This window comes from Heterocephalus glaber, unplaced genomic scaffold (genome assembly GCF_053883595.1).
Source record: "Heterocephalus glaber isolate CG9 unplaced genomic scaffold, H.glaber_assembly_v1.0 deba00000943, whole genome shotgun sequence".
NCBI classification, from domain to species: Eukaryota; Metazoa; Chordata; class Mammalia; order Rodentia; family Bathyergidae; genus Heterocephalus; species Heterocephalus glaber.
This window is the reverse complement of record NW_028258175.1, coordinates 222,232-233,143: the sequence shown is the minus strand read 5'-3', so window position 1 is coordinate 233,143 and position 10,912 is coordinate 222,232. Positions and strand designations below refer to the sequence as shown.

Sequence of the window (10,912 nt, the reverse complement as noted above, 5' to 3'; positions counted from 1 at the left end):
AACAGGTCATAGAGTTCAAATTTTACTTTTCTTAGGGTTATCTAAATGATTGTGTTGTGCCCAGATCGCGATGTCCCAAAGACCACCAGGAGACCGTTTCCGATGTAAGCACACGAGGGTCGTTTATTCAAGCTTAAGCAGGGACTCTCAATTGTCACCGACGCAGCGGATCGAGATTGAGAGCCCTGAGTCCCTAACTAGCAGGGTTTTTATTGAGACTACAACAAGCTTTGGTTGTTAGTAGCCAGGTGATTGGTTAATACTAAATACATATGAAGTGTAGGGTTTTGATTGGTTAGGCTCGGGGGGGGTTAAGGGGGTTACGTATAGATTTTTGCAAGGGAGAAGGGGGCAAAGGTTAGTGGTCGACTGTCATAAGCTGATGGTTAGCAGATCCACTGACTAATGGTCACATCTATCTTTTGTGGGCAGTTAGCCATTAACTGTTTACCTTATAGGTAGTGTGTCCGGAATGTCCTTCCTGAGGACACAGATGGCTGGGTAATAAACTTAGGAATTTTGAGTGGATAGGCACAAATTTGAGAGAACAAAGGAGACAGCCCCAAAATGGAGTCACTCTGAGAGAACAAAGGAGACAGCTCCAAAATGGAGTCACTCTGGCTCCACATTCCCCCCTTCTCATGGTGCTATAGAGGGCCAATCATGGGCCTCTGGGGGTTAATTCTGTCAAATCAATAGGTATTGGCTGGTATTGGGACCTGAGTACCATTAACTGAACAGCGTTAATTCGCTTTTTAATGAACGAAACTAGTCTATTAAGTATGCAAGGTCCAAAGGTTAATAGTAGCAACACGATAAGCAAGGGGCCCAACAGGGTAGAAATTAGGGTGGTGAGCCAAGGGGAAGAATTAAACCAAGATTCGAACCAGGTTTGAGATTGTTTTCTTTCTCGTTTACGTTTGGCGATGCCCTCCCTAACTTTAGCCATGGACTCTTTGACCACTCCTGAATGATCTACATAGAAGCAACATTTTTTACCTAAGGCAACGCAGAGTCCTCCCTGTAGAAGGGGGTGTCTCGTAATATTGCCCTGCGAATTACATGGTTGTAACCCGGTGTTTGTGAATCGACCGGGGGGAGGGTACACCCCTTTTTTGTTTCCCCACATTCAGGCCTTCCCCGTGACTCTAGGCTCCAGTGTCCGATATCCCAGCTGCCAGTGGCTAGCCGACAGAGATCAAACTCTAGAGCAGGCCACCAGGTTAATGGTGGGCTCACTTTGGACGAGCTGTTAATAATGTCACCTGTGGCGGTATTGATGATCATCCAGGTTAAATTTAGGGGAGCATGTGGGTTCTGTCCTCCTAAAATCGGTGTCAAAAGTACAGTTACCACAATCATGACCATCGACGACGCAGCTTGAGTTTGAGGGGATTGTCTTGGTCTTTGGACACCTGCCATGATGGAACGAAGTCCTCTAGGACAGCGTGAGGATCTGCAAGGCGAACGTGGGTGTAGTGCACCCACGAGGCAATCCCGTCGACCTTGAGAGCGGTGGGCGTGGTCAGGACTGTGCCATAGGGTCCTTTTCAACGGGGCTCAAGGTCCTTTTGTCTCCGGACGAAGACTCAGTCTCCTGGTCGATAGCGATGGGGCTCGGGAGGCGGTCCAGTTTGATATAAGGCTTCTAATTTAGGCCAGATATCTTCATGCACACTTTGGAGGCTTTTTAAAGAAAGTAACAACTTTTGGTCATCAAATTCAACAAGTACATTTGAGTGAAGGTTGGGGATAATGGGAGGGGGAATTCCAAACATGATTTCAAAGGGGGTCAACCCCATTTTATAGGGTGAATTGCGCACCCTATAAAGGGCGAAGGGAAGGAGAGTCACCCAGTCACCGCCAGTCTCTAAGGTTAATTTAGTTAAGGTCTCTTTTAAGGTTCTATTTATCCTTTCTACCTGTCCTGAGCTTTGGGGTCTGTATGCACAATGTAATTTCCAATCTGTCCCCAACACCTGTGCTAGGGTTTGACTCACCTTGGAAATGAAGGCGGGTCCATTATCTGATCCTAGCATTACTGGAAAACCGTACCTTGGCAGGATGTCTTCTAGCAGCTTTTTAGTCACACTCTGCGCTGTCTCGTGTTTGGTAGGAAACGCTTCTATCCATCCTGAAAAAGTATCTACGAAAACTAACAAGTATTTATAACCGTACTTTCCAGGTTTTACCTTGGTGAAGTCCAATTTCCAATAGGCTCCAGGTCGGCTTCCCCTCAGCCTATTTCCTGGGTTGGCCCTATTGTGGGTGGCATTTGTCAATTGACAGGCTTTGCAGGTAGCAACAATATGTTCAATTGTAGAATTAGCATCACGGATCTTAATTTCAGCATGTCTCAGGAGATCTTGCATTTTCCGAGTGCCCATGTGGGTGGTCCGGTGTATCTTGGAGAGAACTTGTTCTTCCAGTGTTTTAGGCAGGATGACTTTACAATCAGAAGATTTCCATCACCCGTTGAGGCACTGGGGCATAGGTAATTGTTTTATCCAATTTAAGTCCTTTTCAGTGTACTGGGGTTTTTCTGGTAGGGCTGCACTTCCCGGATCAGGCAGCTGAGTGGCCAGTGTCAGATTAATCTTTAAGGCTATTTCTCGGGCTGTCTGGTCAGCTAAATTATTTCCTCTGGCAATTGGAGTGTCGCCTTTTTGGTGTCCTGGGCAATGGATAATGGCTAATTTTTTAGGTAGCCAGAGGGCTGTTAAGAGGGCAAGGATCTCCTCTTTGTTTTTAATAGTCTTTTCTTCAGCTGTCAGGAGTCTCCTTTCTTTGTAGATGGCCCCATGGACGTGTGCAGTGGCAAAGGCATACCGGCTATCTGTGTATATATTTAACTTTTGGCCCCGTCCTAAAGTCAATGTCTTGGTCAGGGCTACGAGCTCTGCCCGTTGTGCTGAGGTCCCGGTGGGCAATGGTTCTGCCCAAATGACCTCAGTTTCTGTCACCACAGCTGCCCCAGCATACCTGTGGCCCTCAAGAACAAAGCTGCTCCCATCAGTGTACCAGGTGTTGTCTGCATCTGGCCATGGTTGGTCACTCAGATCTGCTCGAATTCCGTGTACCTGGGCCAGGATGTCTGTGCAGTCGTGAAGCGGAGCCTCTAAGTTCGGGTCTGGCAACAGTGTGGCTGGGTTTAAAGCAGCCGGGGCCTGAAAGACAACTCGGGTTGGATTTAGGAGTAAGCTCTGGTAGTGGGTCAGGCGAGCATTACTGAGCCATCGATCCGGAGGCTGTTTTAGGACTCCCTCAATGGCGTGAGGGGTGGTCACGCATAGTTCTTGGCCTAATGTCAACTTGTCAGCGTCTTTGACCATTAGAGCTACTGCTGCAATCATTCTTAGGCACGGGGGCCATCCTGACGCAACTGGATCAAGTCTTTTTGATAAGTACGCCACTGGGCGGCGCCATGGCCCTAGATGCTGGACCAGGACGCCCTTAGCGACTCTTTTGTTTTTATCAATGTAAAGGTGGAATGGCTTAGTAATATCGGGCAAGCCCAAGGCTGGTGCCGTCAGCAAGGCTGTTTTAATTTGATCGAAAGATTTTTGTAGCTTTTCTGTCCATTGAAAAGCCTGATTGTCTTTGGTTGTCTCGTAAAGGGGCCTTGTGAGCTCTGTGAACCCCGGTATCCATAGGCGGCAGAAGCCCGCCTATCCCAAGAATTCTCTGACTTTTCGAGGGGAATCTGGTGTGGGTATCTTAAGAACTGTCTCTTTTCTAGCATCCGACAGCCATCTCTGCCCTTCTCTAAGCACGTACCCCAGGTAGCTTACCTCGGGTTTGCAGATCTGGGCCTTTTTAGCGGACACCCGATACCCCAGCTCTCCTATGACCATCAAGAGTCTCTTGGTTCCATTTAAGCAGTCTTCTTGTGTCTCAGCTGCCACAAGAAGGTCATCTACATATTGTAACAGAGTTAGTTGGGGGTTCTGGAGGCAAAACTCACCCAGGTCTTCATGTAGGGCCTCGTCGAAGATGGTGGGAGAGTTTTTGAATCCTTGAGGTAATCGGGTCCACGTCAGCTGTCCGTTGATGCCTTGCTCCGGATCACTCCATTTAAACGCAAAGATGTGTTGGCTTTTAGGTGCCAGTGGAAGGCTAAAAAAAGGCATCTTTGAGATCTAAGACTGTGTACCAGCGATGGCTCGGGGGAAGAGAACTCAATAGGGTGTATGGATTAGGCACTGTGGGGTGGATGTCCATAACCCTCTTGTTTACCTCCCGGAGGTCCTGCACTGGCCGATAGTCATTAGAATGAGGTTTTCGTACTGGCAACAAGGGGGTGTTCCAGGCCGATTGGCAAGGTCTGAGAATCCCCTGAGCAAGCAACCTCCTGATGTGTGGAGTTATTCCTTTCTGGGCCTCCAGGGGCATAGGATATTGGCGAACTCGTACCGGATCTGCTCCAGGTTTTATTTCTATAAACACCGGTGTCCTGTGTATAGCTAGCCCCATGCCTCCAGTTTCCGCCCATGCTTGTGGGAACATGGAGAGCCATTGTTCCATATCAGGATCAGGAGGGGCCCTCTTCTGATGTAGCAGATATTTATCTTCTAGGTTTATGGTTAGTACGTGAATGGGCCTTCCCTCTTGATTAAGGACTTTTGTGCCCCCGGGTTGGAAATGAATTTGAGCCCCTAATTTAGTCAGTAAGTCTCTTCCCAATAAGGGGTAGGGGCAGTCTGGTATAATCATAAATGAGTGGGTTACTTGGCCCACTCCCAAGTCTACTGTTTTTTGGGTTGTCCATGAATACTTTTTCATGCCTGTAGCTCCTTGAACCCAGGAGGTCTTATCAGAAACATGGCCACATGGTTTAAGTAGGACCGAATGTTGAGCCCCTGTATCCACTAGGAACTCGATAGGTCTCCCCTCCACTTTTAGGGTTACCCTGGGCTCGGGGAGGGGTGCCGAACCCCGTCCCCCCAATCATTTAATTTATCCATAGCCAGGATAGGGGCCTTGGGGCGTCCTTCCTGTTGTTTCTTTTTGGGACAGTCTCTGGCCCAGTGTCCATACTCTTTGCAATGAGCACATTGATTTTTCTCCAACTGGGGGCGCTCTCTGCGTCTCTCTTTGTTTTTTCCTTCCACCACAATCTTTCTTAGTCTACGTTCACGTTCCTTCTGTTCTCCCGCAGTGGCAGCCAGAAGGATCCGAGCTAAGTCTCGGGTCTGGCGGTCATCAGCTTTTTCTCGTTTCTCCTCTGCGGTTTCTCTATTGTTATACACTTTCTCTGCCACTGCCACTAAGTCCTGAATACTCTTTTTTCCTAACCTATCTACTTTTTGTAACTTTTTCTTAATGTCTGGCGCCGCCTGGTTGACAAAATGTATTATTACAGCTGCCTTTGTCTCAATTGCTTCTGGGTCCATAGGAGTGTACCTATGAAAAGCTTCCTGAATTTTTTTCTAGGAAAGCAGCAGGGCTTTCATCTAACTTTTGTTGTACATCCCCTACCTTAGCCAAATTTGTAGGCTTCCTCGCTGCTGCTTTCAGACCTTTTAATAGAGCCTGGCGATAGACCCAAAGCCTCTCCTTACCTTCTGCCGTGTTGAAGTCCCAGTTGGGTCGGGACAGAGGAAAAGAAGTGTTGATAGTGTCAGCATTGGTGGTGGGTTGACCATTGTCACCAGGAACCAATTTCCTGGCCTCATTCTGGATCCTCTCTCGTTCCTCAGTGGTGAACAGGACCTGCAGAAGCTGTTGACAGTCATCCCAAGTGGGCTGATGGGTAAACAAAACGGTTTTTAACAGGTTAATCAAATCTCTAGGGTTATCAGAAAAATTGGCGTGTTGTCGGCGCCAGTTATAAAGATCGCTGGTAGCAAAGGGCCAGTAATGATGAGGCTGGTTTCCATGTTCATCAGGGGGCCCTATTGCTCGCAGCGGGCAGACAGTTGAGTCTGCCGGTCCTGCCGGCGAGGCGGCGCGCCGGTGACGAGTATTTTGGGCGGGACCATCACGGTTGTCGGCGGCGCCCGGGGCGGGCTCCCTAGCCCCGGCTGGGACTGGGTCACCTCCTCCAGCCTGCTGTGGCGGAAGAAAGGGGAGGGAATAGGGGGGAGGAAATATAAGATCTTCTTCGGTCCCTCCCTGGAGGACAGGGTAAAGTGGCGCGGTTGGCTTGGTTTCGGTTTGTTTTTCATCCGCGCGCTTTTTAGGAGCCTTTTCATTGGCCGTCAGGATTAACTCCGGTTGCTGCTGCTGTGAAGGCAAAAAGAGCTTAACCCATGGGGGCGGGTTAGAAATCAGAAATTCCCAAACGGCGATGTAGGGTATCTGATCGGGGGGGAGGATGGCTTTACGAACTCTGCGAATAATCTGCAAATCAAAAGTTCCCTCGGGGGGCCATCCTACCCCAAGGGTGGGCCACTCCGAGCTACAGAGGGTGATGAACTTAGCCTTTTTAATTTTTAAACTTAGGTTACGAGCGCTCTCCCTAACTTCCTTGAAATGATCTTTCATGAGGGAAAGGGGGTAGTCACAGTCTGTCCCATCGTCTCAGTCCAAGTCAGTACAACACACAGACAAACACAACAGAAAAACACGAGAGACAAAATCGTCCTCCGCCTGATCGGAGGCAATGCAAATGGGACGACGGCCTCCTGCCGTGCCGCGGGAGCGACCCGCACCGTCCCTCCAGGAGTCTCACTGACTCGTACTCTTGGGGCACTCCGTCCCCACCAGCGGAATCCGGAACGTCTTCCAGGACTCCGGGTCGGCGGCCCTTGCAGCGCGTCCGCCTAGACCGTCTGCCGACCTTCCCAGATAATAGGCCCAGACTTTTTTTTAAACGCACAAAAAGAAACACAAAACACTCACCAGCCGGCGCTGACCCTCCGGCACGGGAGTCCTGAAGGTCTTGGGATCCCGGACGAGCCCCCAAATGTTGTGCCCAGATCGCGATGTCCCAAAGACCACCAGGAGACCGTTTCCGATGTAAGCACACGAGGGTCGTTTATTCAAGCTTAAGCAGGGACTCTCAATTGTCACCGACGCAGCGGATCGAGATTGAGAGCCCTGAGTCCCTAACTAGCAGGGTTTTTATTGAGAATACAACAAGCTTTGGTTGTTAGTAGCCAGGTGATTGGTTAATACTAAATACATATGAAGTGTAGGGTTTTGATTGGTTAGGCTCGGGGGGGGGTTAAGGGGGTTACGTATAGATTTTTGCAAGGGAGAAGGGGGCAAAGGTTAGTGGTCGACTGTCATAAGCTGATGGTTAGCAGATCCACTGACTAATGGTCACATCTATCTTTTGTGGGCAGTTAGCCATTAACTGTTTACCTTATAGGTAGTGTGTCCGGAATGTCCTTCCTGAGGACACAGATGGCTGGGTAATAAACTTAGGAATTTTGAGTGGATAGGCACAAATTTGAGAGAACAAAGGAGACAGCCCCAAAATGGAGTCACTCTGAGAGAACAAAGGAGACAGCTCCAAAATGGAGTCACTCTGGCTCCACAATTGATGTAGTGATACACCTAAAGAATTGGTACATCACAATTGACATATGTATAATATATCAATTAAATACAATTTATATTTTTATGTAATTGATATATAGTAGAAACATGATATATGTATGTAATTGGTATACACAGATACTCCTCATTTAATGACTTAAAGTTATTTAATGACTGGATTTATGACTGAGCCACATGGGATTTATGACCTGCTGCTGGGACTTACAGCCTGTCTTTTTCTTTGTACAGTTCTGTACAACTTATTTATAGAGTCTCAAAGTGTTTTTCTTGGTACAGTACATTTTCTTTATACAATACTCTAATTTGTTGTATTGTATGGTACAGTACTGTAGTTTTATATTCTGCTATATATTACAGTGTTGTATGTAAGAGTTATGCAAATAAAAGTGAAGTCATCAAGTTGGAATTTCCTTTAACCATTTCTTTTTCTTTTTTTGGTACTGGGGATTGAACTTGGGTCCTTGTGCTTGCGAGGCAGGTGGCAGAACCACTGAGCTAAATCCCTGGCCCAAAATACAGGCAAATCTGAATAGCTCACTTTCTCATCTATTTCTTTCTTTTCTTTTTTTTTTTTGTACCGGGGATCAAACTTGGGACCTTGCACTTGAGAGGCAGGTGGCAGAACCACTGAGCTAAATCCCCAGCCTTCCTTTAACCTTTTCTTTGTTCTGAATATTGTAATGTACATACCATATACAATTCCTAATCTATTGGCCAATTCATTTAATGACTTAGTTGCAGGAACAGAAACTGGTCAATAAATGAGGAATACTGGTAATGCATAATCTATCCTTTTTTAATAATTGATATAGATACACAATTGATATATATATAATTGATATATCAAGATAATTAATATTTACTTTTGTGAATTACATCACACTGGGTTTAGCATTTGTGTTTGAGTTATAGCTCAGATTCATGTTTGCGGTCATGTTAGAGTTCAAGTCCAGTATTCAGATTTGTGAATGGGTTTGTGTTTGTGTTTTGGTTGTGTGAGGTACAGGGCTTATGTTGGAGTATGTGTGCAGATTTGTGTTCAGGCTTGCATTAGGGTTTGATTCTGGGTTTGTGTTCAGGTTTGTGTTAGGAATTGGGTTTAGATTGGTTCAGATACAGGGTAAATGTCCAGGGATATATTCAGATATATGTTTGGTTTAGGATTATGGTTAATATTTGGGTCTGTGTTTGGCATTAAGTTTGGAATTTGCAGTTTAGTGTTAAGATTCTGTTTGAGTTTAGGGTTCTATTTTGAAGTTGTATTTCATGTATCAGTTCATCTTTAATATTTGTGTGGGTTAGTGTTTAGCTCAGTACTTTAGTGAGGGTTTGCGTTAGCTGCAGGGGTTGGGGGTGGATTACTGGAGGGTTACTGTTGGGGTTAGGGTTAGGGTTAGAGGTTAGGGTTTAGGGTTAGGGTTAGGGGATAGGGTTGGGGTTGTGGCTAGGGTCAGGGTTTAGGGTTAGGGTTAGGTTAGGGGTTAGGGTTAGGTTTGGGTTAGGGTTAGGTTTAGGGGTTAGGGTTTATGGTTAGGGTTTAGGATTAGGGTTAGGGGTTAGGTTTAGGGCTTTGGTTAGAGTGTAAGGCTTAAGTGTTGGGGGTTAGGGATTATGGGTTCAGGTAAATGTTAGTGTAAGCGGTTTAGTGTTAGGGTTTGGGGTTGGGGTTCATTTCATAGGGTTAGGGTTACAGGGTTACTGTTAGGGTTAGGGTTAGTGTTAGTGGTTACTGTTAGGTGATAGGGTTAGGGTTAGGGATTAGTGTTAGGGTTTAGGGTTAGGTTTAATGTTTTGGGTTAGTGTTAGGGGTTAATGTTCATGGGTAGGGTTAGCTTTAGAGGGTTAGGGTAGGGGTTATGTTTAAGGTTAGATATTTATGGTAGGGGCTGGGGTTTGGCAGGGGTCTGCATTTAGGTTTAGTGTTGGGTTAGGGGTTTGGTTAGTGTTAGGTTGGACAAAAAGTGACATCTTTTCCTCTGTGAGTGGGTCTGAGGATGTTTGGAAGACTCCAAGGAGCTGGAATTGACAGTATGGCATCTGGGATGGCTCCTACACTATGAGAGCAGCAGGGCATCAGTCAGGAAGCTACCTCCAGACAGGGAGATGTGGTATGGTGGATCAAAAGCATTCTCTTTTTTCTTGTGAGGATTCTGGGTCATTTAGCAGGCATCCTATTAGCTGGGAGCATTGGGTTGGTGGCCTGGAAGCAGCCTCCACAATGGGAGCAGTGCCTCACAAGCCCGGAATTCTCCTCTGTGGCAGGAGATGTAGTACAGTGAACTGAAAGCATTCTCTTTCTCCTGTCAGGGTTCTGGGCCATTTCAGAGGTATCCTATTAGCTGTGAGCATCGGTACAGTGGGCTGGAAGCGACCTCCACTGTGGGAGCAGAGTGGCGCCAGCCCAGAATCAACCTCCATGTAGGAGATGTAGTACAGTGTACTGAAAGCAGTCTACTTTTTCCTGTGTGGGGTTGTGGGGGATTTCAGAAGCATCTAATTATTTGACAGCAGCCATAAGGCAGACTGAAAGCCAACTCCACTACGGGAGGGGTGTGGTGCCAACCCAGAATCCTCCTCAATGGCAGGAGATGTAGTACAGTGGACCAAAAGCATTGTCTTTTGACCTCTGAGGGTTCTGGGCCATTTCAGCAGCATCCTATTAACTGTGAGCAACTGTGAGCAACTGTACAGTGGCCCCGATGCTGCCTCCATTATGGGAGTGGCATGGTGCCAGCCCAGAATACTCCCAGGTGGTCTGAGATGTGGTAAGGTGGATCAAATGCATTACCTTTCTTCCTGTGAGCTGTTCTGTGCCATTTTGGAAGCATCTAATTAGCTGTGAGCATCGGTACGGTGGCATGGAAGCCACCTCCACAATGGGAGCAGCATGGTGCCAGCCCAGAATCCTCCTCCGTGGCAGGAGATGTAGTACAGTGGACCAAAACCATTCCCTTTTTTCCTATGAGGGTTCTGGGCTATTTCTGAAGCATCACATTAGCTAGGAGTGACCATATGGTGGCCTGGACACCACCTCGACTATGGGAGCAGCATGGTGCCAACCCAGAATCCTTCCCTGTGGCAAGAGATGTGGTAAGGTGGATTGAACGCATTCTCTTTTTTTCTCTGAGTGGTTATGAGCCATTTCAGAAGCATCCCATTAGCTGTGAGCATCAGTATGTTGGCCTGGAAGCCACGTACATTATGGGAGCAGTGTGGAGCCAGCCCTGAATCCTCCCTAATGGCAGGAGATGTGATAATGTGGATCGAACACATTCTCTTTTTTTCTGGTGAGTGGTTCTGAGCTATTTCTGAAACATCTCATTAGCTAGGAGCCTTTGTATATTGGCCTGGAAGCCACCTTCATTACAGGAGCATAGTAATGCCAGGCCAGAATCCTACCCGTGGC

The 10,912-nt window shown here is 47.2% G+C and overlaps 1 protein-coding gene and 1 long non-coding RNA gene across 3 annotated transcripts in view; one reads left to right on the top strand and one right to left on the bottom strand.

Annotated features, from left to right (window-relative positions):
• Window positions 1–10,912, top strand: part of LOC147828601 (uncharacterized) — a 128,257-nt gene that overhangs the window by 24,899 nt on the left and 92,446 nt on the right. The window lies entirely within an intron of this gene.
• LOC147828604 (uncharacterized) lies at window positions 97–7,481 on the bottom strand. Of its 2 annotated transcripts, none has more exons than XM_087208957.1 (2): window positions 5,562–7,481; window positions 97–1,686 (listed from the first exon to the last, which is right to left on the bottom strand). In XM_087208957.1, exons 1-2 carry the CDS (start codon window positions 6,484–6,486, stop codon window positions 1,649–1,651), a joined length of 963 nt encoding a protein of 320 aa, XP_087065083.1. In that variant the 5' UTR covers window positions 6,487–7,481; the 3' UTR covers window positions 97–1,648. The 2 variants fall into 2 exon arrangements, with proteins under 2 accessions (XP_087065083.1, XP_087065082.1); XM_087208956.1 differs by lacking the exon at window positions 97–1,686 and adding an exon at window positions 2,510–4,116.